This window comes from Hippichthys cyanospilos, chromosome 13 (assembly GCF_059441005.1).
Source record: "Hippichthys cyanospilos isolate Australia breed blue-spotted pipefish chromosome 13, RoL_Hcya_1.0, whole genome shotgun sequence".
Classification (NCBI taxonomy): Eukaryota; Metazoa; Chordata; class Actinopteri; order Syngnathiformes; family Syngnathidae; genus Hippichthys; species Hippichthys cyanospilos.
Genome location: NC_142381.1, coordinates 88,792 through 116,521, shown reverse-complemented (window position 1 = coordinate 116,521; position 27,730 = coordinate 88,792). Strand labels below are relative to the sequence as shown.

At 60.7% G+C, this 27,730-nt stretch overlaps 3 protein-coding genes across 11 annotated transcripts; 1 reads left to right on the top strand and 2 right to left on the bottom strand.

Moving 5' to 3' along the window:
• Positions 1–3,084: 3,084 nt before the first annotated feature.
• On the bottom strand, positions 3,085–3,837 carry neurog1 (neurogenin 1). Its single transcript, XM_088431857.1, has one exon. The coding sequence runs from the start codon at positions 3,720–3,722 to the stop codon at positions 3,168–3,170; it is 555 nt and encodes a 184-aa protein (XP_088287983.1). The 5' UTR covers positions 3,723–3,837; the 3' UTR covers positions 3,085–3,167.
• A 4,187-nt stretch (positions 3,838–8,024) lies between these two features.
• On the top strand, positions 8,025–17,782 carry tbc1d2 (TBC1 domain family, member 2). Of its 6 annotated transcripts, none has more exons than XM_088431415.1 (16): positions 8,025–8,154; positions 8,465–10,521; positions 10,592–10,730; positions 12,109–12,229; positions 12,306–12,397; positions 13,104–13,330; positions 13,598–13,867; positions 14,070–14,183; positions 14,268–14,378; positions 14,442–14,729; positions 14,801–15,001; positions 15,803–15,990; positions 16,249–16,369; positions 16,439–16,624; positions 16,683–16,804; positions 17,366–17,782. In XM_088431415.1, exons 2-16 carry the CDS (start codon positions 8,773–8,775, stop codon positions 17,580–17,582), a joined length of 4,146 nt encoding a protein of 1,381 aa, XP_088287541.1. In that variant the 5' UTR covers positions 8,025–8,154; positions 8,465–8,772; the 3' UTR covers positions 17,583–17,782. The 6 variants fall into 6 exon arrangements, 5 of the variants coding, with proteins under 5 accessions (XP_088287541.1, XP_088287539.1, XP_088287542.1 ...); XM_088431413.1 differs by having other exon boundaries at positions 17,293–17,782; XM_088431414.1 differs by having other exon boundaries at positions 8,045–8,159; positions 17,293–17,782.
• Positions 17,783–18,894: 1,112 nt separating this feature from the next.
• Positions 18,895–27,620, bottom strand: slc44a1b (solute carrier family 44 member 1b). Of its 4 annotated transcripts, none has more exons than XR_015867599.1 (16): positions 26,318–27,386; positions 26,019–26,108; positions 25,382–25,524; positions 25,181–25,317; positions 24,084–24,177; positions 23,839–24,008; positions 23,265–23,354; positions 23,027–23,172; positions 22,712–22,898; positions 21,705–21,873; positions 21,457–21,613; positions 21,305–21,388; positions 21,073–21,210; positions 20,775–21,011; positions 19,712–20,530; positions 18,895–19,628 (listed from the first exon to the last, which is right to left on the bottom strand). XR_015867599.1 is itself a non-coding variant. In XM_088431419.1 (16 exons), the coding sequence occupies exons 1-16, from the start codon at positions 26,660–26,662 to the stop codon at positions 19,605–19,607; spliced, it is 2,310 nt and encodes a 769-aa protein (XP_088287545.1). In that variant the 5' UTR covers positions 26,663–27,386; the 3' UTR covers positions 18,895–19,604. The 4 variants fall into 4 exon arrangements, 3 of the variants coding, with proteins under 3 accessions (XP_088287545.1, XP_088287546.1, XP_088287544.1); XM_088431419.1 differs by having other exon boundaries at positions 20,432–20,530; XM_088431420.1 differs by lacking the exon at positions 26,318–27,386 and adding an exon at positions 27,436–27,620 and having other exon boundaries at positions 18,895–20,530.
• Between the last annotated feature and the right edge of the window lie 110 nt (positions 27,621–27,730).

Below are 27,730 nucleotides of genomic sequence, written 5' to 3'. Positions count from 1 at the left end.
CGCCCTCGGGTCACGTCGTCAAACGATAAAAGCGCGCGCCACCCGCTCCCGGCCGCCTCGGCTCGCGGGATTGGCCGGCGGCCCGGGAGGCGTTTCTTCTCGCGAGGCGGCGGCCAGCTCGTCCGGGTGGGCCCAAGCGCCGGGCTTCCCCTTGGGTGTCCTGCGGCCGCTCGCCGCCGGCCTCCACGTAAAGCGGGGGCCCGACCCGCGTCGGCGTTTGGGACGCGTCGCGTCCAACCCAACGGGCCCCTTTTTACTTTCGCAAACGCCCTCCCCCCCCCCGTCGGCAGCGAGGCGGACGCCGGCGAGCCCGGCCCTCCGTCGGCACGTCCCTTCTTTTGGCTTCGTCTTGCGCTGCGGCGTTGAACGTATCTTTGAGAGCGGCAGAAAAAGTGGCCCGAAAAGCGGAACGTGCTGAAAAAGCCTCGAAAAGAAAGGGCTAAAAAGCGGAACGTCGTGAAAAAGCCATTAAAAGAATATTTTGCCCCCCCCCCCGTTTTCTTGCCGGCACACAAACAAATGCAAATGGCGGTGAGAAGTTTAGAACGGGACCCCCGTTTGAGAGGGGCTCTGAATGGCCTCTAAAGGAGCCTCTAATTAATCTAAGTACGGCACCAATAGGCCCACTTGGAATTTTGTTCTCCTCTTTATGTGAATGGAGGGCGGGCGTGGGGGAGGGGGGACCCCAAAGAAAGAGAAAGAAAAGAGAGAAGGGATCAGGCCTCCACCTATTCTGTCGGCGGGCCCGCCCCATTCAAACCGGTCGTGTTTAACAGCCCCCCCGCCCCCACCCGACACACATGCTCACGCGCGGGCAACGGCCAATTTTAAAAAGGTCCCGATCGGAACGGAGGTCCCGGTCTCGGTTGCGGTCCCGGCGAGGTCGGCCGGACAAATGCGACAGAAGGGGGCGTTTGTGGTGAATCAGTAACGGAGCTAAAGGCCATGCGCCTGTGGGGAGTTGGCCAACTTCTAAAAGGGCTTTGAGAGCCCCCCCCCCCAATGGGCCCCTTCACAATCACTTGAAAGGAGCTCGGGGTGTCCCCCAAACAAAGTCCAAAGCAGCAAAAGCCTGAAAGAGCCTCTAATAAGCTTTTAACTATTTTACATGGGGGCGCTCTCCGACTCCCGGCACCCCCGCCTGCTCCTCGCCCCCCCCCCCCATCTGACTGACATTGTGTTCCCCGCCTGATTTATCCATTCCTTCAAACCGCGTCGCGAGCTCATCAAGGCCCGAAATACCCGATTATTCCAGTCGGGCCGGGACCGAACGGCCGAGATCTCCGACGAGGCCGGACCCTCGCCGGGGGACCGGCGGCGGGGACGGAGGCCGTGGGCCGCGCGGGACCCCGGGTCCCGGACCCCGGGCGGGACCCCGGGCGGGACCCCGGGCGGGCCCTCGGTGGTCCCGTCGCCTTGGAAACGTTTTATTGCAGTGGAAATTGCCCGAGTCTTTGAGGGGGTCAGAGTTCGGCGAGGACACGACAAGCCGGGGGTGGGGGCGGGGGGGCCGGGAGCCCCTCGCCCTCTGGATGACTTTTGCTGCGCTCGTTAAGAATTTCATGCTAATTGTTGCGGCGCGGGCAGGATACGATGAGCTTGTCGCAAGCGGGAGGACGCGCCTCGCCGAGCGGGGCCGCGGCCGGCTCGGGGGGGGGCGGTGGGGGGGCACCTTCTTCAAAAGTGCGAGTCGTAGCACGGCAAAACAACAACAAGGCCGAGACATCCCGTCGACAGCAGAAAAGAAAAGGGATGCGTTTTCATTTGTGGCTCCTGTTTGCTTTCGGGGGGTTGGGGAGGATTTCAAAGGGCTCCCGTTTGGCGTCTTCCGTGGCAAAAATGTGCAGATGTCGCAGCGCCGTTGCTGTCTTGGTCTTGCGTTGCAGGAATAGCCAGTCCCCCCCCCCCCGACAAAATGGGGAGAATTTTCCACGCGGAAGCAACGGCTCAGTCCAAATGTCCTCTGTCTTCCTTTTTCCGGACGCTTTGTTGGACCTTGCGGTCCTCCGCCATTGGAATTGCTACAGTAGGCGGCGTCATGTGACCGTTTGACTTCCTATGGAGCGGGCCGCTCAGATGAAAAGGCCATCAAGTAAGGACCGTGAGCCCCCCCCCAACCTGCCCCCCAGGTGCCTTACAGGTGCAACGGGTGGAGTGCGGGGGTCTCCGGGGGGGGATTCAAAGGTTATCTGGAGAACTTCCATCTGCTTGACTTCTCATGATGCTATCAGACCAGTGACACCCCCTGAGCCCCGACCTCCCCCCAAGCCCTCCGCGTGAACTTCTACAACGTTGGCGTTCGACACGGAGAAAAGAATTGCAGGTGTGTGTGTGTGTGTGTTGATATTGCGCGGTTGTGCTCATGATTGACTCTTTCCCGTCACTTAGTGCCCCCCCCCTCTTTCCCCGAGCGGCAGCGTGTGCATTTGCGCCTCGTCTTTTCGTTGTATCCGAGAGGACATTTTGTGGAGGAAACACAAGACCGCCGCCAGCCATGTCCGTTAGGACACGTTGCAGCATGACGGCTCCCGTGATTGGAAAATATTTTGTCCTCATCTAGAATTCGAACTTTCCACGCCAAGACAAATTTCCCCCCCGGGGACAATGAAGTTAACCTTATCTTATGCCGATTCCGGCCATCGTGCGGTTCGGGCTCGGAGTGCGCGTGCGGAAACGGCGGCGCAAGTGTGCGCGCGTCCCGAGGAGTCCTCGAGCGCACGCTGACCTTTGACCCCGGGGGGTGAGAGGACTCAACAAAGAGCATGTGACTTTGGCTCCGCCCCCTCAGACTTTGCGGACCGCCCGTTTTTACTTTTCCTACAAGACCCCAACTTCCACAACTTGCCTTTGGACGAGACTGCGATCCAGTTGGAAGCCTGATCCCTGACGCGCACGCGCGCGCGCGCGCACGCACGCGGTTCCACGTTTCACTCGTGAATCTTTGGCAGGAGAACCACAAAGACGAGCGCTGCTTTTCTTTTGTATAAAAGTAAACATTTATTGCGCCAAAACGTGTCAGCGAGTCAATAGGATAAAGTCTTTCTTTCTGTACAGCAAACATTCAAGAAATAAATAAAAGCGAGTCCTCATGAGTCCGGAGGGTGACATTTGACACGCCCAATTGGCGAGTCGACCTTTCAACTTGTCCTGCGCGCGCGGCGTCGCGCTCACAAGATGGGCCGGGAGGCTCCAAAGAGCGCGTGCTCGCGCGCGGGTTCGAGCGGGCTGCCCGGGCTGTAGGCGGGCGAGGGCGACGACGACGACGACGACGACGGGGAGCAAGACGGCGAGCTCGGGCAGCAGGCGAGGCGGCCGGGGCAGGGGCAGAGCCCGGGGCCGGGGCCGGGGCCGAGCCCCGGGAGGCCGAGCCCCGGGGGGCCGCGGTCGGCCATGCGCAGCGTCTCGGCCAGGGCCCAGATGTAGTTGTGCGCCAGGCGCAGCGTCTCGATCTTGGTCAGCTTGCTCTCGTCCGGGAGCGCCGGAAGCACGCGGCGCAGCTGGTCCAGGGCGCCGTTGAGGTTGTGCATCCGGTTCCGCTCGCGGTCGTTGGCCTTCAGCCGGCGGCTCTTGCGGACCACGCGCACGGCGGCCTCGCAGCGCGCGCGCGCGCGCCGCCGCTTCCTCTTCAGCGGCGGCGGCGGCGGCGACGCCGAGCGCGTGCTGGCGCGGGAGTCGTCATCGTCGCTCAGCGGGAAAAAGGCGTGCGCGGCGTGCGCGTCCATGTGAGCGTGCGGCGTCGCGTCGCGTCTCGTCTCGGCTCGGCTCGGCTCGGCTCCGGACCGGTGTGGCACACGACCGACCTCAGCCCGCTCTTTATACCGCGCGCGCACAATGGGCGCCCCCCGACCCCCGGGGAGGATGAAGGAGATGAATGAAGGCCGCCCCGTGCCGCGGGAGCCGCTCGTTTGCATAATCGGCCCGCGGGCGCGGGGAGCGTGCCGCCGATCGCGGGCGGCCAATCGCGGGCCGGCCACGCGCGACGGTCACGTGACGCTCACAGTCTGCGGATGCGTGCGCCCGCTGCCATTAAGAAATCATGAGACGGTGCGCGTGCGCGCGCTATTTATCAGAGGTGAATAGCTTCATTGTGTGCGCGCGCGCCGCGCGCTCCTTTTCACGCTTTGTGTGGCTTTTTTTCTCATTGTAATGCACGCGTGCGCAAGACGGCGCATGGCTTCTTCGGACTGCTTGGAAGTCGCCCGCTTCTCATCTCCTTCGCGCCTTCTGCTCACTTGGTCGACATCCCGCTCCGAAAGGTTTGCCGACCCGAACGTTCGGCGCCAGTAGGGAAGGGAGCTTTGACGAGCTCTCCTACGTTCGCCCGAGACCGGAAGGGAAAGCCGGACTCCCGGCGTTCGGCCCAAAAGGTTCACCGGCGCGCCCGGGTCCTTCTCCGTGATTTTTAGCCGAGCCGAGGGAAAGAGAAAACAGAAATAAGACCCGTCGAAAAACACGTCGCCGCGTGCCCCGAACCGCATCCTTACCGCCGTTTACGAGTGCGGAAAGCCGTCGAAAATCAACTTTCCGCAAATGTTCACGTTTGTCGGGGTTCGCGCGCTTCACAGAAACCGGATTGGCCTTCCTTTCCCGTTCTTTAAACCCGAAACGTTTGAGACCTACCGACCCGTCGGGTCAATGAAAAACAATCGATCTGGAACATTAACGCGGGGCGCGGAGATTTTCGAGGTTGGAACCCCAACGAAAGTATCAAACTTTTCACGTGGCCCGAAAATTGTAGACGTGAATTGAAAGGTTGCAGACGTCGACGCCCTGTGGCGTGGGTCCGTGTCCCGCCTTGCCATCTAGTGGAAGGCGGTGCCATGGCGCCGCGCCGCAACAAGCTCCCTTTGACTTTTGGCAGCTTTTTGACAGCTTTTTTCCCCTTGTCCCAGATGCACCTGTGTGGAGCAAGTGGTCGGAGGAGATCTGTTTCTTTTTCGGGATTTTCATCCACAAGCGGATTGTCCACGCGGGCGGCGAGGGTCGCGGCCACGTGGTCGGCCTCCCAAAACCAGCCGCCAAAACCTTCCGGCTCTTATAAGTCTTCCTTCAGTTTCCTACCTCCGGCCTTGTGGACCCCCCCCCCCCCCCCCCCCCCCCGCGAACCCCCGCTCAATGGCTTAGGCCCCCCCCCCCCCATCCTGAAAGCGCCCCCCGAGAAGTGGAGCGAAAGAAAGGGCCCGAGGAAAACAAGGCAAAGAGAAAAGCGCTGGAGTGAGAGGTCTGCCCAGAGAGCGGCTTGGACAGGATTAAGACGGCAGACCCCCGCGGACAAGCCGCGTCGCCCCCACCTTCGGCGTACGCGCGCTCCGCCGAGGGTCGGGCGGGTTAGCCCGCATCCTCAGCTCTCGTTTGTGTTGTCGGATGACGGCGGCGCGGCGGAAAGGGAAACCGCGAGAACGCGCGACCGAGACGAGACGCAAAAGGGCGGAGAGGCAATAAGGTCCACAATAAGGTCCACAATAAGGTCCACAATAAGGTCCACAATAAGGTCCAAAAAACCCAAAGCTCCGCCGCGGAGGAAATCAAACTCCTCGAAACGTGACGTGTAGGCCGAAGGCTGAAAACGTCGCATGTGGCCTTTGTGGGGAAAAAAAACCCGACGCCGGATCTTTCCCGTTTCCTAAGGCTGGAAGCGTCTGGCCCCCCGGAATGATTCCAGAGTCCTTTTGCCGCAAAACCAAAGCGCTCTACCCGGCTGCCGTGACTTTTCCGAACGATCATCCCAAGTGGAATGGCGGCGCGTCGGCCGACGGAAATGAAAATCCCTCGGCCCAAGTTCCGGGAGCCCTCGCCCGAGCCGCGCTATTTGACTTTGAGATCCGGGGCGTGGCGCTGGCTAATGCTAGCAAAGGAGGGGAATTTTTTTCTCTGCGCGAAGAAAAAAAACAAAGGCCTCCGTGGCCTTCATCGGCCAGCAAAGGAATATCGTGCCGGTGACCTCCAGCCAAATGGGAAAATTCTAATTGGCCGTTCGTCTTCAGCGGCCGATCGGCCCCCGACGGCTTCGGCGTCGCGCTTCCGGGCCGGGGCGTCGGCCTTCCGACGGAACGGAGTCGCGGCCGCCGGCGAGGCGAACTACGGGAGGCCCGAAAAAAGGCCGGGTGCGCCGCTCGGCGACCCGGCGGCGCCGGGTGCGCCGCTCGGCGTCTCCACGGCGCCGCTTGGCGCTCGGCAAGCGCTCGCCGGAGCTAAATTAGGGGACGAGCAAACAGCGGGCGACAAGTGAAAAGGACGCGGCTCCCAGAATGCAACGGCAGATTGATGAAGAGGCGGAGGCCGTGCGCTCCCCGCCATTCACCGCCGTGATTGACGAGGGCCGCCGTTACATTAAAACCTTCCTGGGCAACAAGGCCACAATGGAAGAGGGGCCGCCGCCGCCGGCGCGACGGACGCCGCCGCGCCGCCGCCGCCGCGACTCCTCGGAATGAGGGACGAGCGCGCGCGGTTGGGGGGGTTGGGGCTCGCGTGACTAGATTGCTTTGCTAAAGTCCGGGCAAAACGCGCCGGACGTATCATCAAGGGCTTTTTAGGTGCGGCCGGAGCAGGAGAAGGACGCCGGGTTATTCCTTGGCCGCCCCCCGACAAGTTCCCGGATTTCAAATCCCGGCTTGATCTCTTTCCGGTGAATTTTGCGCGGTTCTTTGTCTTTTGACCTTGTCGACGTTCGACCGTTCTCTTTGTCACTTTGTTTTCCGGTCGTTCCCTCGTTGCCTTGCACCTATGGAAAACTCCGGACGCTTTTTGTCTCACTTTGATTTGCGCTTTGTGATTTTGGTTGTACTTTGCCGGTTTTTTCTTTCTTTTTTCTTCTGTCGGAATCACAAGCAGATTGCGCCGGTTTCTTTTTTTCCTGTTTCATCTATTCTTTTTTTCAAGCGCATCCGAGCGAGCGTGCCGTTCTTTAGAATGGAAGGCAAAAATATCCAAACGGGTCGGTATCGCCCGATGCCACGCAGACGGGTATGGGATCGGGGATCCGAAAAGCACACCGGTTGCAACGGAGAATTTTCTCGCCGTTTCGTCTGGTTCGAAAGCGGGCCCTTTTGGCGGATGCCTTGCACCGCGGTCACAACGCCCACAATGCACTGCAGCCTTCAGGCCAGGAAGCCTGCGCGCGGGGGTGGGGGTACGGGGGCTGTTTTCGAGAGCAATAACTTGAATTGGTGGCAACAAAAGAAGCGGTGAAAAAGAGCCGACGAGCCGCGAGTCTTGACGTGACAAAGCCGAGAAAACTTTCTTTCAGCCTAATGAAGCTGTTGTCCGAGGGCGGCCGTGGGGGGCGGACAAACGGGGGAGGGGGCCGGGACGCTGTCCTCGCACGTGATTTGTCATACAATCAGAATCTTTAGGAGTCCGAGACACCTCCTCTCCATATGTCTGCTTACTTTGCATCTGAAAGGGGGGGCACAGTGTGTGTGTGCATGCGCGCGCGCGCGCGCGTGCTTGTGCGTGCGTGCGGGTGGGTGGGCGGTATTTATGGCTGCGCAGTCCCAACTTTGACAAAAGTGACAGACGACACATGCGCACGATAAAAGTGACAACATTCCCATGAAAGCGGGCAAAGAAATTTGGATGCGTTGTGCCATCACGCCAACGAGAAACGGCGAAGAAGATGATGGTTAAGATCGGAAAGATGGCGATGATCGGAAGGCAAGAGTGGTGATGATGAAAAGGGTTAAGATGTCGATCAGGACCCGGAATCTGGGACGATGGAAGGGCGATGAGGGCGACGAAAACGGCGAGGATATTACGCGTGCGTGCCTGTGCTGCCATCTGCCGGCCGAGATTTTTCTCTACAAGCTTGTAAAACGTGCCATTCCCGGTCGAGTCTCCCAGCGTTGGCTTGGAAGTCCAAGAACTGCATTGTACTGCTTTGTTGTTGCAACGGAGGCCACAATTTTCAGTTCGTTGTTGCTCGCAATGGCCCTGGTGTAAGTTAGGCCCTTGTTTTGACAGGCCGACACGGAAGTTGCAGGTTGACTGACGCGGGCGGGACAGCACAGGCGGCGAGAGAAAAAAAAAAAGCGCTGAGCAGCAATCCGCAAGACTCTGCGAGAGAGAAGCTCCCAAGTGGACGTCGAGGAGAAGTCAGGCCGACTGCCTTTGGGACTTGGCCGCAGCCGTCACTCGGAGAGGATAAAGCCAGGTGAGGTAAGGTGTGTGGAGACCGCGCCCCGGGGTGAAAGAAAGGCGGCTTCCCGGCCGCTTTCTATCATCCGGAACTCTGCGGTCCGGCTCTTCCCACTTCTTAGGCCACCAAAAATGCCAGCGAGCGTGCTAGCGTGGACGCGCGCAGGTCGCTCGTGCGCTGAGAGACTTGAGGGTCGAACCGAGCGTCAAAGCGTCGAACGCTTGGTGTGGATATTTTTCCTCAACATTTGAACCCTTTTCCATTGTTCTTGCGGCGACATCCTGCCAAGACACTGCTCTGAGCTCCAATTAATTGGACTTTCTTCCACAGGCGCAGAGCGCCGCACGGGAAATGACACGTCCGCGTGGCTTCCTGCCCAGCTCGGATTGCATCGAGGTGCTGCCAAGTCATCATCGGTCTGCCCGCGCGTGTCCCGCCGCAGTCCGCCGGAGACCACGTCCACTCTTCTAGATACGCGACGGAGCCGTCCTACTTCTGCAGAGGTCTGGCAGTCCCCTTCCAGTCGCACAAGTGAGTCCCTCACAGTTCTGCAAAGAAGCATCAGACTCCTTTGGAGACTCGGCAGAAGCCCGGGGAGGAGCGCTACCCTTTTTCTTAACCGGCGTCAAGATCCTCATATGGAAAAACAGGAAAGCGAAGGTTCCCCACCAGGACCAGGCCCGGATTTGACCGAAGAACACAAAAACGGTTCACATCTGCATTGTCAGGGACCAAGTACACTTCCAAAGGACTCGGGCCTTGATGAAGAGGTGAGAAACCGAGACGGAGACCACCGGGGCGGGCAGAATGTTCCGTTATGCCAAACTTTAAGCACACCTCAGGTTCCTTCCCCGACTCACACGGGACCCCATCCGGCTCATCTTCCTGCTCACCTGGACAGCCTTCAGTCCCTTAGGCCTGCTTTCACGGAACCCCCTCAGACTTCCCTTCCTGCTCACCCGAACCCTCTTCAAACGCCTAACCCCGGTGACCTTGATCACACTGTGATTGCGACCCACCTGGACGGCGATGGCGCACCTCCCCCTGCTCATTCACATCAGTCTCCTGTTGCTCTGCTGGACTCGCTCTTTTCTGTTCCCTTGCAACACCATCAGGTGCTTCTACCCGCTCACCCGGGCCCCCTTCAGGCCCCTACTTCTGATCACCTAGACCACCAGCCTCCTGCTGACCCAGCCCTGACCCCAACCTCTACCCGTGCGCGCCCGGATCCTCATCAGAAGCATACCCTTGCTCAACCGGACCCCCATCACACTCCCGTGCCTGCTTACCCGGGACCTTGTGAGACACCTCCGCCTGCTCACTGTGACACTTGTCAGGTTGCTTTTCCGACTGGCCTGAATCTTCATCAGGCGCATCCCTTAGCGCACCCGGAAACCCACCTTTCTACTGACCTGGACCCCCGTCAGGCTCCTCCACCTGCTCAAAACCAGACCCCCGCCCCCGCGCACCCGGACTCCAACGGGTCTCTTACTCCTGCTCAACATGACGCCCGTTCCGTTCCGAGGCTTGCTTTTCTGGACTCTGTTCAATCTCCACCGCTGGCTCTCCTCAGCACCCGCCGATTTCCTCCTTCGACTCGGCCGAGTCTTCGTCGCACTGCTCACCAGGAGCCCCGTCGGGTTGCGCTTCCTGCTCCCCTAGAGCCCCCTCGCACGCTTGCTCATCTTGACTCTGTCCAGTCACCTGCCCCTGCTCATCCGGACCCCCGACAGACTCCTCCAACTTCTCACCCGGACAGCCATACCACCCCTGGTCTCGCTCATCTGGACTTTGTTCAGTCTCCTCCTCCCGCTCACCTGGACCCCCATCCAGATCCTGCTTTTATGGACTCCGCTCGGCCTTCGCCTGCACGCCTGGACCCCCGCCAGGCTCCTCTTACCGCTCAACCGGATGCCAGTCTGACTACTACCCCTGCGCGCCCAGACCTCAATCGGACACTTCCTCCTTCTCATCCAGAAGGCCATCAAAACACTCCAACTGCTCATCTTGGCCCCCATCAGGCACCTCCGCCTGCTCATTTGGACTCTGTTCCGTCTCCTGCTTCTGCCTGCCCGGATCCCCGTCAGGCTCATCCAGGTACTCGCCCCAGTCAGACTCCTCTTCCAGACGGCCCCAACTTTGCGGGTGGTTCGGGCGAGCCCAAACTTTGCGGCTTCCTGCAGAAGCAGGGCGGGCCGCTGCGGGTCTGGAAGCGGCGCTGGTTCACTTATGAGGAGAAGCAGAACCAGCTGTTCTACTACCGCACTCCGCAGGACGTGACCGCACTGGGTTGGGTTAACCTCAGCGCCGCAACATTCGCCTACCCGCTCAAGGCGGAGATGGGCGCCTTCCACATCCAAACGCCCGGGCGCACCTATACGCTCAAAGTAGGACTTTGGCGGCGCAGCCGTGACGCGCACAAATCACGCTGCTAGAGCCCTGTTCTGCTCCCGCTAGGCCGCGACCCAGGATCTGATGCTGTATTGGCTGCAGCAGTTGCAGCTCAAACGCTGGCAACACCGACAGAGGCGGCCCGAGGACGCCGGCATCGTGGCAGGCGCACCCGAGCTGGACGAATCCCGTCCCGCCTTTGCGGGTTAGGCTGCCCTCCTCCTGCTTTCGCCGGGCACGGTCAAGTTTCTTCTCTTTTTTTTTTTTTTGGTCCTCTCTGCACGCGTTCCCTCGCGGCCGGAGGGGGACTTTGAACCCAATGTCTAATTGTCTGGTGTGATATCTGTTGAAATAGCCGCCGTCGGTTGAACGGCCTGAATGCGGTCTGTCTGGTAGCGCTTATTCTGTTCTGTATGTCCTTTCGCCGGTCTTAAAGTGGCCTCGTAACTTGGAAACTTGGTAACTTGGAAGGTGCTTCCCAGAACTCATCGCGTGGGCGATTTGTTGTGGTCATGGGACCCTGCGGCCCTCCTGACTTCCGGCTATTTGTAGCGTCGTCAGCGGCGGGCAAAGAATGTTTCGCGGGCGGGCGGGCGGGGCGGGCGAGGCTGGCAGGAAGGAACGGGTGACTTTTCTGGGAGCTTCCTGTTGTTGTTCTTGCCGAGCTCTTTCCGATGAAGAATCCTCTAGTGGGCCTTCTGTGACATCGGCCAAACCTAGGGTGTCCTGACGGGAAAGCGGGCCGCTCTTCCTGAGCCGCCCGCCACCCCCACCCCATTCTCTCTCTCTCTCTCTCTCTGGGTTCTCTTGTACTATTGCGTCCAGTTATTGGATCGCTAGCATGAACTGATTGCTTTTGTCTCTCTTTTGGCGGCGTGTACGCTTGTGTGTTTTTCCCTTGCCTCGCTTGACCTGTTCATCAGGAATTCTGGTCCTGTGGTAACTTGTCCAAGCAAAGCGTTTCAACATCCTGGCTGACAAAAGTTATGAAAGTAGAGCGGCTGCTCCTTTATGAATGTCAGGGTTTGTCTTTATGCTCTCTACCTGCTCACTTGTTTGCTTGCTGGGGTTTATCCGTCCGGTTTCTGTCACTCTCTCACGCTCTCCAGAACTTGTCCGTAGGTGTAAAATAAGGTCAGGCATTTGATCCAATTTGAAGGGTGATTCCATTTCCAAAATTGAAAAATGTGAGGAACCACCCGCCTTGCGAACGTACCGTGAACGCAGCGAGCATTCTGGCAAATCCAGGTCCCGAAGATCAAAACTCCGCCCCCCCTTTCCATTACTACAGGTGCTTTTCCTCACCCAGCAGGTTAAGGAGTGGACCGCTTGTTGACGAGAAGCGTCTGCGAGTCAGCGATTTGACTTTTCGGGCCTGGATTTGCCATCTCTGGTGGCCAGTCTAGGGCAGAGCCAGCCTCTCGCCCAAATCCATCCGGTATAGACTTGGGTCTGCATAGCGCCACTCAGTCGAGGACAGGTGCTCCGGAAAGCACTCGCACGGAGGTTGACGAGCTCTCGCCCGCCAACTCGCTTGAAAGGCCACAAGACCATACGTGCCATTGCGCTCACTGTCGTCGCAGATGACTTCCTGCCGCTGTTGAAGAGTCCCGCGGGCCTAGTGGGGGAAGACGCAGCCAACGAGGCGACTCAAAGGACGACGCTCGCCGACGTGTCCATCAAACATCCTTTCATCCAGATCCAGTGAGTCTCTTTGCTCTGAGGAAAGCGCGGGAAAGGGAAAGCGCCTTTTCCAGGCATTCTTTGCGTCCCGTGACAGGAACACTGTCCACAGTCTCCGCAAAAGGTCGTCTCAAGACTGGGTGCAAAGCGTCTTCTATGTGCAGACGGACGATGTCGCCAACAACACAGGTAGCTACCGGTGCACGCGGACTGCAGTATCTGCGCGTAGCCTTCGATGCAGTAGCCGACCCAAAGGCGTAATGGTAAACTGACACCTCAGCGCTAGCATGTACCGTCCACTCAGGAGCACTGTGTACCTGTTCAGTGCCACTGTAGAATCAAACCCACGTCTAGTCCAGGGCGGCACGGCGGAAGAGCGGTTCGCACGGCTGGCTCACATGCGGAGGTCGCGGGTTTGCTTCTTGTGTGGAGTTTGCATGTTCTCCCCGGGTCAGCCTGGGCTTTCTGGCGGTACTCTGCTCCGCTCCCACATTCCAAAGACGAGTATCCATCTATGTTACACGGGCGTTTGTGAGGGTCAATGTTTGTTTGTCTCTGTGCGCTCTATGATTGGCTGGCAATCAGCTGATGGTGTATCGCGCAAAATGCCCAAAGGCCCAGAACGCGATAGGCTCCGGCACACCCGGGACTCTCTTGAGGCCAGCACTCAAGATAATGGATGGATGGATGGATGGATGGATGGATGGATGGATGCATGGATGGATGCATGGATGAACGGACGGACGGACGAACGCCATTGTGCAACGTCTATTTGGGTTCAGTTGATTTAGACGTCAGTTGCTGGTGGGTTTTTGTCATCGTCGGCCGGATCAGTTCTACTCTGAGTATGAGCACATCTGGGACGTCTTCACTGATTTGCCGGCACTTCATCCAGCTTCCTCAAGCGCGCAACCTGCCGGAGTGGCGCCGGGCGAAGCGACCGGAGCTCTGCGGGGCAAGAAGAATCCGAGCGACGCCGGGACGGCGGCCGTGTCCTCGGAGACCGTGTCCTCGGAGACCGTGTCCTCGGAGACCGTGTCCTCGGAGACCGTGTCCTCGGAGACCGTGTCTCGCCTTCAGCGGGACAAGGAGATGCTGACGGAGGAAGTCAAAGCTCAGAAAGTCAGTCTTTAAAGAGTAGAGATTGATGAAGAGTGTACTGGGGGATTCCATCCATTGATGACTCGCTGTCATGTGGCACCAAGCCTGTGCTCGTTATCACTGCCCTTATTGCTCTCTCTTTACGTTTTTGTCTTAGCGCCTACCTTATAATTCGCTCGCCAACGGGACGTAGTCCGCTCGGGGAAGTGAACAGAATAAGCATTTCATTGTACGGTATTATTGTGCGTACGACAATAAAACTCTCGAATGGTGTTGTGCCCCCTGTAGGAGCTTGTGTGGCTCCTCCACAAAACTTTGGAGGCGGCCCAGCGTGAAAAACGAACATGCGCAGACTTTGTGGCGGCGGAGGGCGAACGGGAACGGCTGGAGCTGCTGCGGCACCGCGAGCGCCGAGCGGCCCACCTGCTCGCGCGCCTGGAGCGAGCGCAGGCAGAGGCCGAGGCAGCCAGGCGCCACCTGGAGCAGAGGGACTCGCAGGTGGCGGAGCTGCAGGCTGAAGTCAGGAAGCTCACAGAGAAGAACCACGCCAAGAGGGAGGTCAGCTTGGGGTCGCCGTCCACTCGCCGCCTCGTGCGCACTCACTGCCTTCTTGAAGCCGGACCAATGCAGAGCCCCGCTCCCTCAGTCCGCCCGCCTGTTTTTGTTGTTTGTTTTGTTTCCTACTGACTTTTTTTTTTTAATGCATGCCCTCAAGCGTGCTCACGAGGTTGTGACTGCTGCTTGTCTGGTGCCCGCCCAGGTGATCATCAAGCTGTCTGACCACTTGGCCGCATGCGTGTCCGAGCCACTGTTTGCCGGAGCTTCGGATCCAGACGCGCTCAGAGGACTTCAGCGGCGCGTGGAAGATCTGAAGGTCGGGAAACCGTCCTCTGGAGGGCACCAAGCTGCGCGTTGAGGCCGTCGCTGACAAGGCGTCTTTGTTTCACCTCTCTTTCAGGACGATATCGAGGCCTACAAGATGCAGAACAAGTTTCTGAACTCTGAGATCCTCCAGCTCACCAAACTGTGGAGGAAGAGCTCAGAGCAGGAGCGAAGTCTGATGGTCAAGGTGGGTCGGTCGTTTTTTTTTTTTTTTTTTGCGTCACGGCCCGTTGCCGAATGTTTCCCCCAGTGTGCCTACCTGGAAGCGTGGCGCTGCCGGGCCGAGAGTCGCTCCCTGGGGGTCCTGCGAAAGCTGCAGGAGAGCGGAAGTCTGGATCGGGAGCAACGGGAAACTATTGAAAAGATGATGGAGGACGCTCTGCGGGGGCAGGTCAAGAACGGCCAAGCCGCCGCCGCCGCCGACAGCCTTCACGACCAGTACGGCTTCAAGATCGTTCCTGACTACGAGGTGGAAGATGTGAAGCTTCTGGCCAAAATCCAAGCGCTGGAGATCCGCTCGCACAACCTGCTGCAACAGGTCCAGCCTGACGCGAATTCCGGTCTCGCCGCCGCCGGCGGACCCGACGGAGTTCGGCTTCTCTCTTGCAGGAGGGCCGAGAGCACCCACTGTCCGCTCGCTGGGCCCAGTTCCTTGCCGGCAGATCGGATGACGACTTTTGTCCTTCGCCGGTACTCAAAGATTTGCTGCGGGCCGGCGTCCCTCCTGAGTATCGGCAGCGCGTCTGGCGGTGCTTGGTCCGAGTCGCCACCAGGACCACAAGAGAGTGTCACCCGCAGCGCTACCGGCAAGTAAGTCCCGCGCGCTAGCGTCGGACGGCACTCAACGCGCCTTCCGGCGGATCGCCTCGGGTCACTCGAAGGAAGCGTCGCGGCTGTCGGGTCGGGTCTGAGGAAGGCTTGTCGCGTACCGTCGGGTCGGGCGGTGAGTCACAGAGCAGAGCTCACAGACCGAGGCAGCGGAATTCAAGGTCGGGGCGCGCGAGTCGGCCGTTCGGAAGGCGGGGGATGTTCTACCCGCTATACTCTGCGATACCCTGGACAGACTCCAGGATGTCCAGAACTCTGCCAGCACCGGGCCCAGGTAGCACCGCTCCCCGCAAAATTCCAGGTCTCCTCCAATCTCCTCCTTGGCCACAAATCCCACCCACAAGTCCCCGACGCCCTCGGTACCGGTCGGATCTCGTCCAGCGACTCGCTCTGCCCTGTAGTCTTGCGGGAGGGGCTCTGACGCGGCTCCGCTTACAGTCACCCGCGCAAATCGACGCCCGTCGGTGGGCAAAGCCTTCAGCGAGACAGCCTCCACCCTAGTTCGAATCGGCCCTCCCAAATCAGAAGGCCCGCGCGGCCCATACTGAGCCGCCTCGTCCTCAGCCGTCTGCGCTCGTTGCGCGTCACCTCGGACCGTCGGTCGTCTTGGCCGGGGCCCAGTCGCAAAGGGTCAGCGCGGGCAGCTGGAGCGCGATTTGTTAAAGACGTTTGGACTTGATTTCACTTTGAAACATGGGGTCTGCGGGCCCTCTGCCGACGCCTCCCTCGTTGTTCAATGCCCGCCTCGGATCTGACCGCCACCTGCTGGGTTTTTGTCCTCAGCTGTGCGACAAGAGTCGCACGTGTCCTCATCCGGCCTCCAGGCAGATCCAGTTGGACCTTCACCGAACGCTAACCAGCAACCGCAATTTCTCCGCGCCGTCAAGTCCCGCCCACCAGCAGCTGCAGCGCATTCTGTTGGCCTTCTCCTGGCAGAATCCTTCCGTTGGCTACTGCCAGGGTCTCAACAGGTCCGGGGTTATCGCGAGACACCCTCAACACCAGTGGCCTTTTGACTCACGGCACGATAAAGCACCGTCGCTCAGTTCGCAGAAGTGAATGTCATTGAATTCATTCTGGTTCCTGCGAGGAAAATGACAAACACCCAAAAAATGTGGGCTTTGCGCCACTACGGTTAAGAAAAACAACAGAGAAACATCACAAACAAGCGGCGTCCAAACATGACAATCAATAAGAGGTTCACGAAAGTGCGGGTTTAACGTGTGCAGGTTGGCGGCCGTTGCTCTCCTGGTCCTCCAGAGTGAGGAGGAGGCCTTCTGGTGCCTGGTGGCCGTGGTGGACGCCATCATGCCTCAGGACTACTACACCAAGAATTTGCTGGCGGCGCAGGTGCGCAAGCGTTTTGGCTCCGGGAGGCCGACGACTTGACGCTCGACGGTTTGACGTCCCCGACGGCAGGCGGACCAGCACGTTCTGAAGGACTTCCTGGTGGAGAAGCTTCCTCGGCTGGCGGCGCACTTTGATTTTTACCAAATCGACGTGTCTCTGGTCACCTTCAACTGGTTCCTGGCGGTTTTTGTGGAGAGTCTTCCCAGTGACATCCTGCTGCCCCTCTGGGATGCCTTTTTGTACGAGGGCACCAAGGTGGGCGCCCGTCCGCTCGAGCGCTCTCGCGCACGCGCTGACCCGGCTTGCGTCGTAGGTGATGTTCAGGTACGCGTTGGCGCTGTTCAAATACAAAGAAGAGGACATCCTGAAGATCCACAGCGGCGTGGACATCTACCAGTACCTTCGTTTCTTCACCAAGACCGTCACCAATACCAGGTACGGCACGGGAGGCGCCCGTAGCCGTCTCGCCCGCCTGATTTTTGACGGCGGCGTGCTCTCCCATCCCAAAAGTCAAACTCTTCTCTGTGGAGAGCAAATATGCCAAAAGGGGTCGCTGCCCGAAACCGCCGACCCCTTTTGAATGAACTCGCGCCCGACCCGACCGTTGTCAAGCTCCCCGCGGTCGGCCTTGAGGGGGACGTGCAGTTGGGCTGCGGGGAGGGAGGGGGTTTGAGCGCACGTCTTGGCCAGCCGAGTTCTTGGCGTCAAAGGGTTCGGCGTCAAGCTCCGCGGAGATGGCGTGTCAATACGCAAGGATTGGAGGTACGCGGGGACGATGCGCCGGCAGCCCACCTTTGGTCTGAGCGCCCGTCACGGCTGCTGGTGGTTTTTGCCCAGCGTGGTTGAATTGTCCTCTGGGGTTCCTGTCCCGCACGTTTAGCAGAGTCCCGTGCTTTCAAACGATTTCTCAAATTTCACCGCAGGATCGGCAACGCCGCGATGGCAAGCGGCCCTTTCGGCACAAGGACGCACAATGACGGGCCGGCGTGTGCGCAGGAAATTGATGGCGACGGCCTTTGCGGAGATGAACCCTTTTCCCGGCCGGCTGCTGAGGAACCGTCGGGCGCTTCACCTGGGGCGCCTGCGGGCGGAGCTGCGGGACCTGGAGGAGCAGCAGAAGGCCTTCGCCCAGCTCAGCGGCCGCCGCCCGCCGCGGCGCGACGGCAGCGAGGATGACGAGGAGATGGGCGGGGTTCCGGACGCCGCGCTTTGACGTGTTTTTTTTTTGAAAGAGAGGTGTTTTTGTGTGGCGCGCGAACGCCCCCGCCTACATCAACGGCTCGCCTGGACCAAATACAATCTTGGACTTGCGTGCCGGCTCCTGTTTTGGAGCGTGCCGCGCCAGCAACGCCCGGCGTAGTCGTGTGATGGGCCCACAGCAAATGATGAAAACATAAAACGTTTCTGAATTTGTGCCTTTCTGCTTGTTCAAAAGGCTGACTCAAGCGGGGTCGGAGGCGCGCTGGAGGGGGTTGAAGGCGCGAGCCCCTCCCCTCCCCTCCCCTCCCCTCGCGGCTTCGCGCGCCCGTTCCCGTTCGCACGCGCGCGTTCCCTCCAGCCAGGCGTACGCAAAGCGTGCGCACGCGCAATTGGAGTCGCCGAGGTCTCCGTCGACACTGCAGGTCCTCCGCATGCAGGACGGAGGGCCGGCCCGAGGGGGGAGTGCGAGAGCACTCGGGCATCCGGGGCCCTTCTGCGCAGACGCCTACCTGTACGCTACTTGCTTGCAATGAATTAGCGGGCTGATTCCGGGCGGCCTGCAAACCACGCCCGGGAAGGACGCTCCGTCGAGGCCTCCTCTTCCAAAAGGACTGCACCTGCTCGCGCCACTCGACGGCGGCCGTGTCCCCGACCCGAGGAGCGAACGAACGCGTATCCGGCCGAGCGGGCGCAGGTAAGCCCGACCGACGTTTCCCATTAGGCCCGCGACAAACAGGCCGTCCAACAAGCGCGCCAAAATAGGAATCGGCCACTTCCCCTCCAGTCTGATCAAAGTTGGGAAGATGCGCAATTCTGTTCCAACGCAGTTCCATCTGTCGAAGATGAGGTTTACGAGCGGCAATTTGGCTTGCCGGATCGCTTTCCGTCACTCCTCAATCTCCTTTTACGGCCACGAGCTCCAGCCTTCGTGCTCGCTGAGCCACAACCTGCTTTTGTATTTTGCTTTTTGCCGTTTTGTGGAGCGGATGGCTTCTGCTGCTGTTTTCTGCATTTTGTTTGGCCAACTGAATACCCGTACGTCAAACTTTGCATCTGGAGCAGACCGACTCAGCCAAATTTGATTTTAAGTAAAGGATACAGCCGTGGCTGTTTTTCTGAAAACATCTTTTGGGGTTTGGGGGTTTTTCTTGCTCTGCGCATTTTTAGGGGGGTTTCAATCGACCGTCGCGGCGATCCGGATGTCGCCTTTGGACAAGTGGCTCAGAGGACAGTGCGGCAAGAACTCCGCCGTCAATGTTGGGGATTATTTTGAGGGTCGCTCATGTGCGGGGACCCTTTCCTCACTCTTGGTTGGCAAGACAAGATGCAGCTGATCATTTTTATTGGACTATTTTTCTTAAAAAAAAAAAAAAAAAGGTATACACGAAAGCATAAATACAAAACAAATCTCCAGGAACAGTAGTCGCTCGAGCGAAAGCGCCCGTTTCAGCGTCAGGCGACTTTGCCGACATAACCCGTTTCCCGCCGTTGCGTCGGGAGGGCTCGGGGCCCGGGCGGGCGTGACGTACTGGAGCGTCGACGCTGTAAAAGAGTCCAGCTTCTACAGGCGGCCCCATCCCAACTTCCAGCGCGGCGGTCGTTTGCTCCCGAACGCCGGGAAGCTTCGTCGTCTCCGGCCGAGCCGCGACGGAAGCTCCCGTTTGAGACGTCGGCGCCTCGCGCAGGAAGACGTTTTTTGCTTTTTTTCGGAATCGCCGTCCGCTGCACCGATTATCGCTTGGTTCCCAGAGCGAAGTTGGCATCCACCGGTCGGACGACATCCGGGACCGCAAAGCGTCTTAGTGTCCGAACCCCCCAAAAACAAAAAGTGTCTTTGAAGATGAGTCGATCTCGTTAAAAAAAAAAAAAAAATTGATAAAATCAAGAACAAGAGAGCAGTGCTTTCTTATAAAGTGCTGTTACGTTGTCTTATTGTTATTAAAATATTGTTTTCCTGGAGTGAAAAGACTGTAAACAAGTTACACGTTGCTAAAAAATAAATCGGTTCTTCCTTCAAGTCCCGCCGGCCGCTCGGTCAAGCCGTACTCGTCCCGGGAGCCTGAAAGGAGACGCGACCAAACGGCGCCGTTAAACGCCAGCGCCGCGGCTCGACGGAGACTCCCCGGCGGCTGGGCGGCGTACCGTCAGGTGAGGCGGTGATGATGAAGATGAGGGGGAGGTAGCGGGCGGAAAACCGCACCAAAAAAAAGGACAAACTAAATCGATGACGGCGATGAATGAGGATGGGCGAGCGGCGAGAGCGGGTATCTCTACCGAGGCCGTACGGGGCGGGGCGGGGCGCGTTCCCGTAGCGGCCGCCGAGGCTTAAGGCGGAAACGGAGTAAGTCCCTCGCGCCGGAATAGCTGGCGCTACGCGGAGCCCGTTTGAACGGTGGCGCGCGTCGCAGAGTAAGGGGGAAGGCTTTTTGTTGACGGGCGTCAACGCCGTCATCGCGTGAGGTCGGAACCAAAAAGTAGCCGCGGCGCAGGCGCCGCTACCGACGTGGCGGGAAGCTCCCCGGTAAGGAACGCGACGCTAAGGATGACGGCGGCCGCGACGAAGGTGACGCCAGCGCGCGCCGGGACGGATTAGAGGGCGGAGCCGGGCAGCGCGGAAAGGGCGGCGCCCGGGGCGGAGTCGGGCGGGCGTCCCAGGAGGAAGAGGGCGCAGGCGGGCAGGTAGACGCACAGGAAGAGGAGCACGTCGTGGCTGAGGCACAGCGGGAAGTCGGCGCGCGGCGAGAGCGCGCAATCCAGGAAGACGGCCGCCACGAGGTAGTAGACCTGGAACTCCTCCAGCTCCTCCCACTCCTCGCACGCGCCGATGCCGGCCCCGCCCCCCGGCCCGCCTCTCTCACTCACCATGGGCTTCATCTCGGCCCCCTCCGACGGCGCCTCCTTGACCCGGGCCCGCCCCCGGCCGGCCGCCCGCTCCGTGCGCCGGCTGCGCTCCACCAGCTCCTGCGCACACGGGAGCGAGTTGGCACGCCGGACAGCAAAAGCGCTTCTCCTACTCCGCCGGCCCTCGCTGTCCTAGAAGCTCCACGCGCCAAGCATTTGGCGGAGCGCCCCGACGTTTCAGTTTCGACTCTCCGAGGCGCCCGGTCAGGGAAGTGGCCGGCGAAGGCGACGAGAGCGCGGCGGGGGCCCGGCCCGGCCCGGCCCGGCCCGGCCCGGCCGACGGACGCCTTCCCGGGGGACTCACCATGAGAGCTTTGTCCATGAAGAACTCCTTTCCCGGCGTGCCGTCGTTGTACTTGGTGTCTATGGCGAAGCAGAGGAAGAGCACGTCCACCACCATCTCGAAGACGGACAGGAAGCAGTGCGCCACCAGGAAGGCGAACAGGCAGACGATGAGCAGGGGCAGCAGCCACTCGGCGTAATCCCGCCGCGCGTTGAGCAGCACCACGCCGGCGAAGGCCGTGCTGCTGACGATCAGGATCTGCCGGGGCGCGGGCGGTCAACCGGGCCGGGCTCGGCCCGACCGAGCCGGGCTCGCCCACCTTGCCCAGGAAGAGCACGAAGTCCCCCACGGCGTTGACGGTGGCCACTCGCAGGGCGTTCTCCACCAGCAGGACGAAAGCGTCTCGCGCCGACGTGCAGAAGCCCGTGCTGTTGATGGCCGTGGCGGCGTACGCGTTCTGCGCGCAGAACCGTGACCCCGGGCGTCCGTGACCCCGGGCGTCCGTGACCCCGGGCGTCCGTGACCCCGGGCCGAAGAAGACGGCGGCTCACCTGGTTTAGATAATTCAGGCACTTCTCCAAGCACCACAGGCAGCAGATGCACGACTTGAGGGCGCAGCGGGCGCACGCGTTCTCCTGAAACGGAAGGGGCGCGGGCGTCAGGCCAGACCCCGGACGCCGCCCCCCGTCTGGCCCGCCGGTACCTTTCCTTTGAGCTGCCCGTGCACGTAGATGAGGAGGAGTCTGGGGATCTTGACCAGCGTGATGATGAAGGAGCCTTTGGCCACCGTGCCCACGTGGTACCTCAGCAGCCGCAAGGCCGCGCGGACGATCGGCCACGCCGGAAGGCGCTTCTTGTCCCTGCCGGCGGGCCGGGGCCTTAGAATGCGGGCCGGGCGCCGCCGCGCGCCCGTGCGCGCCTCGCCTACGTGCGGCGTGTCCGGCCACCCACCTGGTGAAGTAGTAAGTGACCACGGCGCCCGCCACCGTCATCTGCTGGCAGGCCAGGATGAACTCTGTGATCCACAGCAGGCCCACGGCGTGGAACCACGTCAGGTACTCCAGGCGACCCGTCAGTCGGAACTCTGTCGAGCCCGCCTCCTCGTTGTACACCGCCTCCCCTGCGGCGATAGCGCGGGCTAGCTCGCGTACGGCCAAATGCCGGAGCGGTCGGGAAGTTGAGCGTTTTCCGGGGGGGGGGTTAGGGCAACCAGCTCTTACCGAACTTATTATCTTTCCCGTTATCTTTCCGGAATAATAGTCAGAAAACGGCCTGAGCCTTTACGAGATCTTGATGACAAAGTTGTCTTGACGTGAACGTGCTCTATTTTGACGCTTCCTACCAGACGACGAAATTACAAGTTTGTTGAAGTCAAAGTTTAGCCCCCTGAGTCCTTTTCTGGGAAGGGTGTTTCAGGACACCTTTCCACATTTTTTCAGTAAAAAGGAATCAGTTGAATGATCATACATTTCTTAATGACCAACAGTACGTTTTAAATATAACGGTGGTCTTCCACGGACAATGGGAAATGCAAGCGCCCCCTGCTGTCCGTAATGAAAACACGTTGGAAATCGTACACGAGTCTCCGAATATTACGCGTTGGCATCGTATCCATCGATTAGATGGAAATTTTTTGGGATCCCCAATCCACGGCAAGAAGGTATACGCTTGCTGCCTTCCATTTTCAACTTGCCGTCTGGTGACACGTTGACTAGCGTCAATTCCAAGTGCACTTCAACGCTACGGGAGCATACGGTCGAGATGTTTTACGCTAGCTCGTTAGCGTGCTGGCTTTTTGCGTTTGCGGGACGAGATCCGCCGCGACGGCGCTCTGTCAAAACGTCCGGCGGGAATAGCCCGACGAGCTGCCGGCCGGGATAGCCGCCGCCGCGTCTTCTAAAATCCCTCGGTCGCGAGGGGCGCTCAACGTTCCCCGCTCCCTCATCGACGGCGCGTACCGCTGGCTCCCAGGAAGAGCAGGACGAGGATCCAGTAGAGCCAGAAGAGCAGCAGCGCGAGGAAGGTGACGAAGGGCTGCAGCGCCAGCAGCGGCAGATGGATGAAAACCTTTGCGGCCACGTGGAACAGAGCGATGGCCAAGGCCACGCGCTTCCTCATGAACAGCATCAGCAGCAGCAGGATCACCTGCGCGCACCGAAAGAGCGCGAGCGGACCGTCGGCGCCCGCCGCAAAAAAACAAAAACAAAACAAAACGCGGCTCTCGGAGCGCAAGCTCCGGTAGCGCGGAGGGGGGCGCGGCCGCGCGTCTGTACCGTGAAGACCGAGGCGGCGCTGGCGTAGACCAGGAGCGTCCGGTCGTCGTCCCGACCCCGCTCGTTCTCCCCTTCCGCCTCGGTGTCCGTGTTGTTTCCGTGGAGACGGTGGTCCACGTAGAACCACCACAGGATGCCGGTACCCGCTGAGAAGGCGGATGACGGTAAAATCTTTGGAATCTTGAAGTCGCGCCCCTGCGCTTGCTTTTAAAAGGAGCCCGGAGGTAAAGGGGCTCACCTAGAGACCCCAGCACCGCCAGCGAGGTGAGGATCCACACCAGGACCGCCGAGATGTAGCGAATGATCACCGTCAAAACCATGGACAGCACTGACGCACAGATTTTCCCCATTTAGTGCTCGCGTAGCCGAGCCGGCGCTTTCCTTCGCAACCGGCGAGTCGAGGGCAAGCCAAAGACATCCGGGCCGGGCCCGAACGAGCGCCGCCGGTCGGAGAGTCATATTTCGACAAACCGCCGTGGACCAGTCAAAGGCAAAGCGCAGCTCTGAGCGCGACCCTGCGCGCGAGGCGATCACGCCGCGGGCGATTGCGCCGCGGGCGATCACATCGTGTGCCGCGCCTGCAGGCGGCGTTACGCCGTCACAGAAAACACGCCCCGGATTCAGACGAGTCGCAGGCCGGCGGCTCAAAGGCAAGACCGGTATGAGTGCCGTCGTTTGCGGAGGGGTCAAGCCGGACGGCGGCGGCGGGCGCGCTCGAGAGGTTGGCGGACCCGTCCGCGGTCGGCGGCCCGTAGGCAGACGGCTCAAAGTCGGAGCGGTTTGACGCGGCGCGGCGGAGGCGGCGGACTGACCGAGCGCCAGGAGACAAAGTCCCACGATGACTTCTTTGCTGGACGCCACGCCGGCGATCACTCTGTGCAGGAAGGAGTCGTCGCCCACGAAGGTGACGGCGGCCCGGGCGAATTTGGAGTAGCACGAGATGTCGACGGGCGCGCAGCGGTTGAAAAGCGGCAGCGGCTTGCTGGCCATGCGGACGGAGGACAGAGGACGAGGTCGGTCTAAGACACGCTCCGTTTCGTATCTCCAAAGGACTTACCTGGGCGGGACGGGCAGTTTGGGACACTTGGCGAACCTCTCGGGCAGACCCGAGTACTTGTGACCCGCTAACTCGTACGAACACAGCTCGGAACCTGAAACGCACACGCGCGCCTCGTGGTCACCGTCGCCGTTCTCCGACTCCGCGGCGTCGGGAAGCGGCACCGGCGGCGGGCATCCTTTCCGTCCCTACGTCCTCATCGTTCGCGTCCCGTTCGACTACGTCTTGTCTCCCCGTATCCCGGTCTCCTCGAACCCCTCGGTATAACGCTCTTGCGGGCCAGCCCGTCCGCGGACGCCTCCTTGCGCTACCCGCTTCAACCGCCGGCTCTCCTCCCCTCCTCTCCCGCCGGGAGACGCGCCGAGCACTCTCGGAATATCCCGACGACGGAGCAAAGTCCAGGACCGGAGTGGACTATAAAGATGATCCTGAGAGATTAGGCCGCTTATCAGCCTTACTCCCTTAAAAGCCAACGGGTAGGCCCGTTGCCGGCTCGGGCCGGAGGGGAAAGCGCGCGCCTTCCACGGGCCCGTCCCTCGCGAGCGCGCCGGCCGACGCTAACACTTAGCTTAGCTTGTTCAATGAGCGCCGCCGTTGCTACAGCAACCCGGAGCAGTGGCGACGCACAGCAACATTCTTTTTTGGGGTCATGCGCCACCGCTGACTATTTCCGAGGGCGCGGGGGAGGCTCGCTCGCGTGAGCTCGTCTGCGGAGTTCGGGTGCGCCAGAAACACCGGTCCGGAGATGGCGCGGTCGCTACGCTCCACGTTTGCGATGGCCGCCGCTCCGGAAAAGATCAGGCAACAAACCGCGGCCCGTCACACCCGACGTCACGCTCCTACAAAGCGCCTCCTTCCACGCTTCCGAAGAGTCAACGTGCCTCGGCGGGGAAAAAAATGACACGGGTCACTACCCCGCGAAAGGTGGAGACCGACTTTTTTGTCCTGCTGAAAAGAGGCGGTCGCTGCCGCTGTGAGACGAGGCGCAAGATGGCGTCGCTCTTCAATCACGAGTCAAAATGCTCAGTGGTGTTGCTCAGAACTGCCGCGCGTCTTTCAGCGTCTTGCGCGTGCGCGTGCGTGCGGGCTGCGCTCACCGTTGAGCATGGCGAAGTTCTGGAGGTCGTGGTAGGTGTGTAGCACGTGCGGGGGGCAGAGGGACACGCAGAGCGCCACCGACTTCATCTTCCTCTCCACGATGTCGATGTTGCAAGGGTCCAAGAAGAACACGAACCTGAGGGGACGCCACAGGACCTTTGTTTGAGCGAGCGCCGAGCGAGCGCCGAGCGAGCGCCGACCTCCTCTCCGTGTGGTCCAAGCCGCTGAGCCGGATGCCGTCCAGGGGAGGGTTGCGGCGTCCGCAGGTGTTGCCGTAGCTGTCGTAGCCCAGGACCAGGCGGGCCGCGCCCCCCGACGCCACCGTGAAGGCGCACACGCTGCCCTGAGGGACGCCGGCAGCGGCCGTTGGCGCTTTGCCCCGTCCGGCTCCTCCGGCTCAGGGGTGTCGAAAGCCACAGATCCCGCCCCCCGCCCCGGCCTTGAGCGTTGACCTTCCGGCTTTCCGGGGGGGATCCGAGTCACGGGAGCCTCGCAGAGAGCGGGCCAAACACGCGGTCGCCCCGTCTATTAGCTCTGTTGCCTATTCCCCCCGCCCGCATCTCTCGACGGACTTTCTTTTCGTTGCGCGGCACGCTTTGCAATAAAACGTCCTGTGCCCCTTTTCCCACACAGAATGGCACACGCGACGGAGAATCACCTGAAAAAGCCAGCGCAAAGGCAACGCAAGATGGCCGCCGCCGGCCTCACGTCTCCCCGAGGCAAGAGACCGGCATTCGCGGCCGGGTTCGGACCTTCCCGCGGGCTGTAGCTTTGACACCCCTGTCCCAGGTTAGCGCGGTCGGTGATGATGATGAGGAAGGAGAAGGGATGCGTTACCATGCCAACGCAGAAGATGATGAAGAGCAGGAACCAGGGCAGGTCAGTGCAGCTTCGCTCCTCCAGCGGTCTCCATTCTCTCTTTGTCCTCTGCAACGCGCACACACACGTACAGGGCGACAATGCGCGTCAATGAGCGTTGGCGCGCGGGGCTCGCAGGCCGAGTAACCCCGCGGCTAAGAGGATGAAGACAGGGGGCATCGCTGGATTATGCCGCGCATCCCTGAACGGACGCTGCGAGCGCGACGCCGCGCGAAGGGAGCAGAAGCCAAGCCCGGGCCGCGCCGGGCCCAGCTTACCTCCGCGCTCCCGCAGCATCCCATCGCATCCGGGTGGGGACGTGCGCGCGATGTGACGGGGCTCGAACCGAGCGCCACCGACGGCCGGGCCGGGCCGGGCCGGGCCGGGCCGGACGGGGGAGGGGTTAGAGGGTCGGGCGGCGTCGGCGGAGGCGGCTTATTCGGCCCGCATGAAAGACAGGCCCGAGCCGGAAGCGGAAGCGGGTGCAGTCCGGGCCGATGGCTGCCGTCCGTCCGTCCGTCCGTCCGTCCGTCGGTCCGTCCGTCGGCGCCTGTCTGTTCGTCCCGACGTCTGAAGATGAGTCGCCGCCTCACTTCCTGGTGCGCTGTCAGCGCGGCGGCCATTCGCGTTATTGCGCATGCGCGCCTCCACAACAACAAAGCCCGCTCGCCAGCTCGCCCGCTCCGCTCCGCGAGTGCGCCGCCTGCCGGCGCAGTACTCGATACCGCCGCCGGGGGGTGCTCTTCGCCGCCCGAACTGCTCCCGGCCAAAGTTTGCCGCGTCCGTGGTGTCGGGACGCCTCCCGAATTGAAGCCTGCAAGCCGCTTTGAATTCGGCCGTTTGCTCGAAGACTTCTTCTTGACTATCGCCTAGCTCTTTCCAACCTACTCCGACAAACTTATTTAATACGTTTCGATTTGCTTGTGTGCTCTTCCAATGACAGTAATTTGGTTGTGGACTCTTCCAATGACGGTAATTTGGTTGTGGACTCTTCCAATGACGGTAATTTGGTTGTGGACTCTTCCAAGGACAGTAATGGCATTCTCTCCTCTCTGCCCGGATCCTCGGCAAAGTTTCCGTAAAGTGCTCGCTTCCGGCTGCGGCCGTAGACAAAAATTGATGTCCCGCGGCCTGATTGCGCTAAAATGCCAAGCGTCGGAGTAGGAAGCTGCGACTTTGCCCGCCGGCGGCTTTGACGGCCCCCGACCCCGGCCCTAACCCGACCTAACCCTACGGCGCCATATCGCGTAAGCGCACGCCACGCGCGGGACCGGACCGTACGACGCCGTCACGCGAACGCGAGGGAAGGAGAAGCTTTCCGGAGCGGCGGCCGCGGCCCGGGCGGGGCCGCGTGACACCCGGCGACGCCGCGTCCTCCGCTCGGAATCTTTTCTACCTTCGACCTGTAGTGAAGTTGCGGCTCCGGATGGCCGGACTCCATCTCGGCGACGACCCGGGGATCCCCGGGGGGCCTTCGGGATCCCGCCCGGAAAGAAGCGCGAGGCCGCCCGGAATCTCCGGCAAGCTCGCGGACCGGGCCCTGGAAGCCGCTCGGCAGTTGCGCGGGCGTCGCGGGGCTCGCTCGCCGGAGAATGAGCTCGGCGCCGATGCGCCGGCGACGACACACAGACGCCTTTTGTCCTTTTGTGTACTCTTGTACCAGGCTGCGTGTGTTGGCGTGCGTGGGAGAG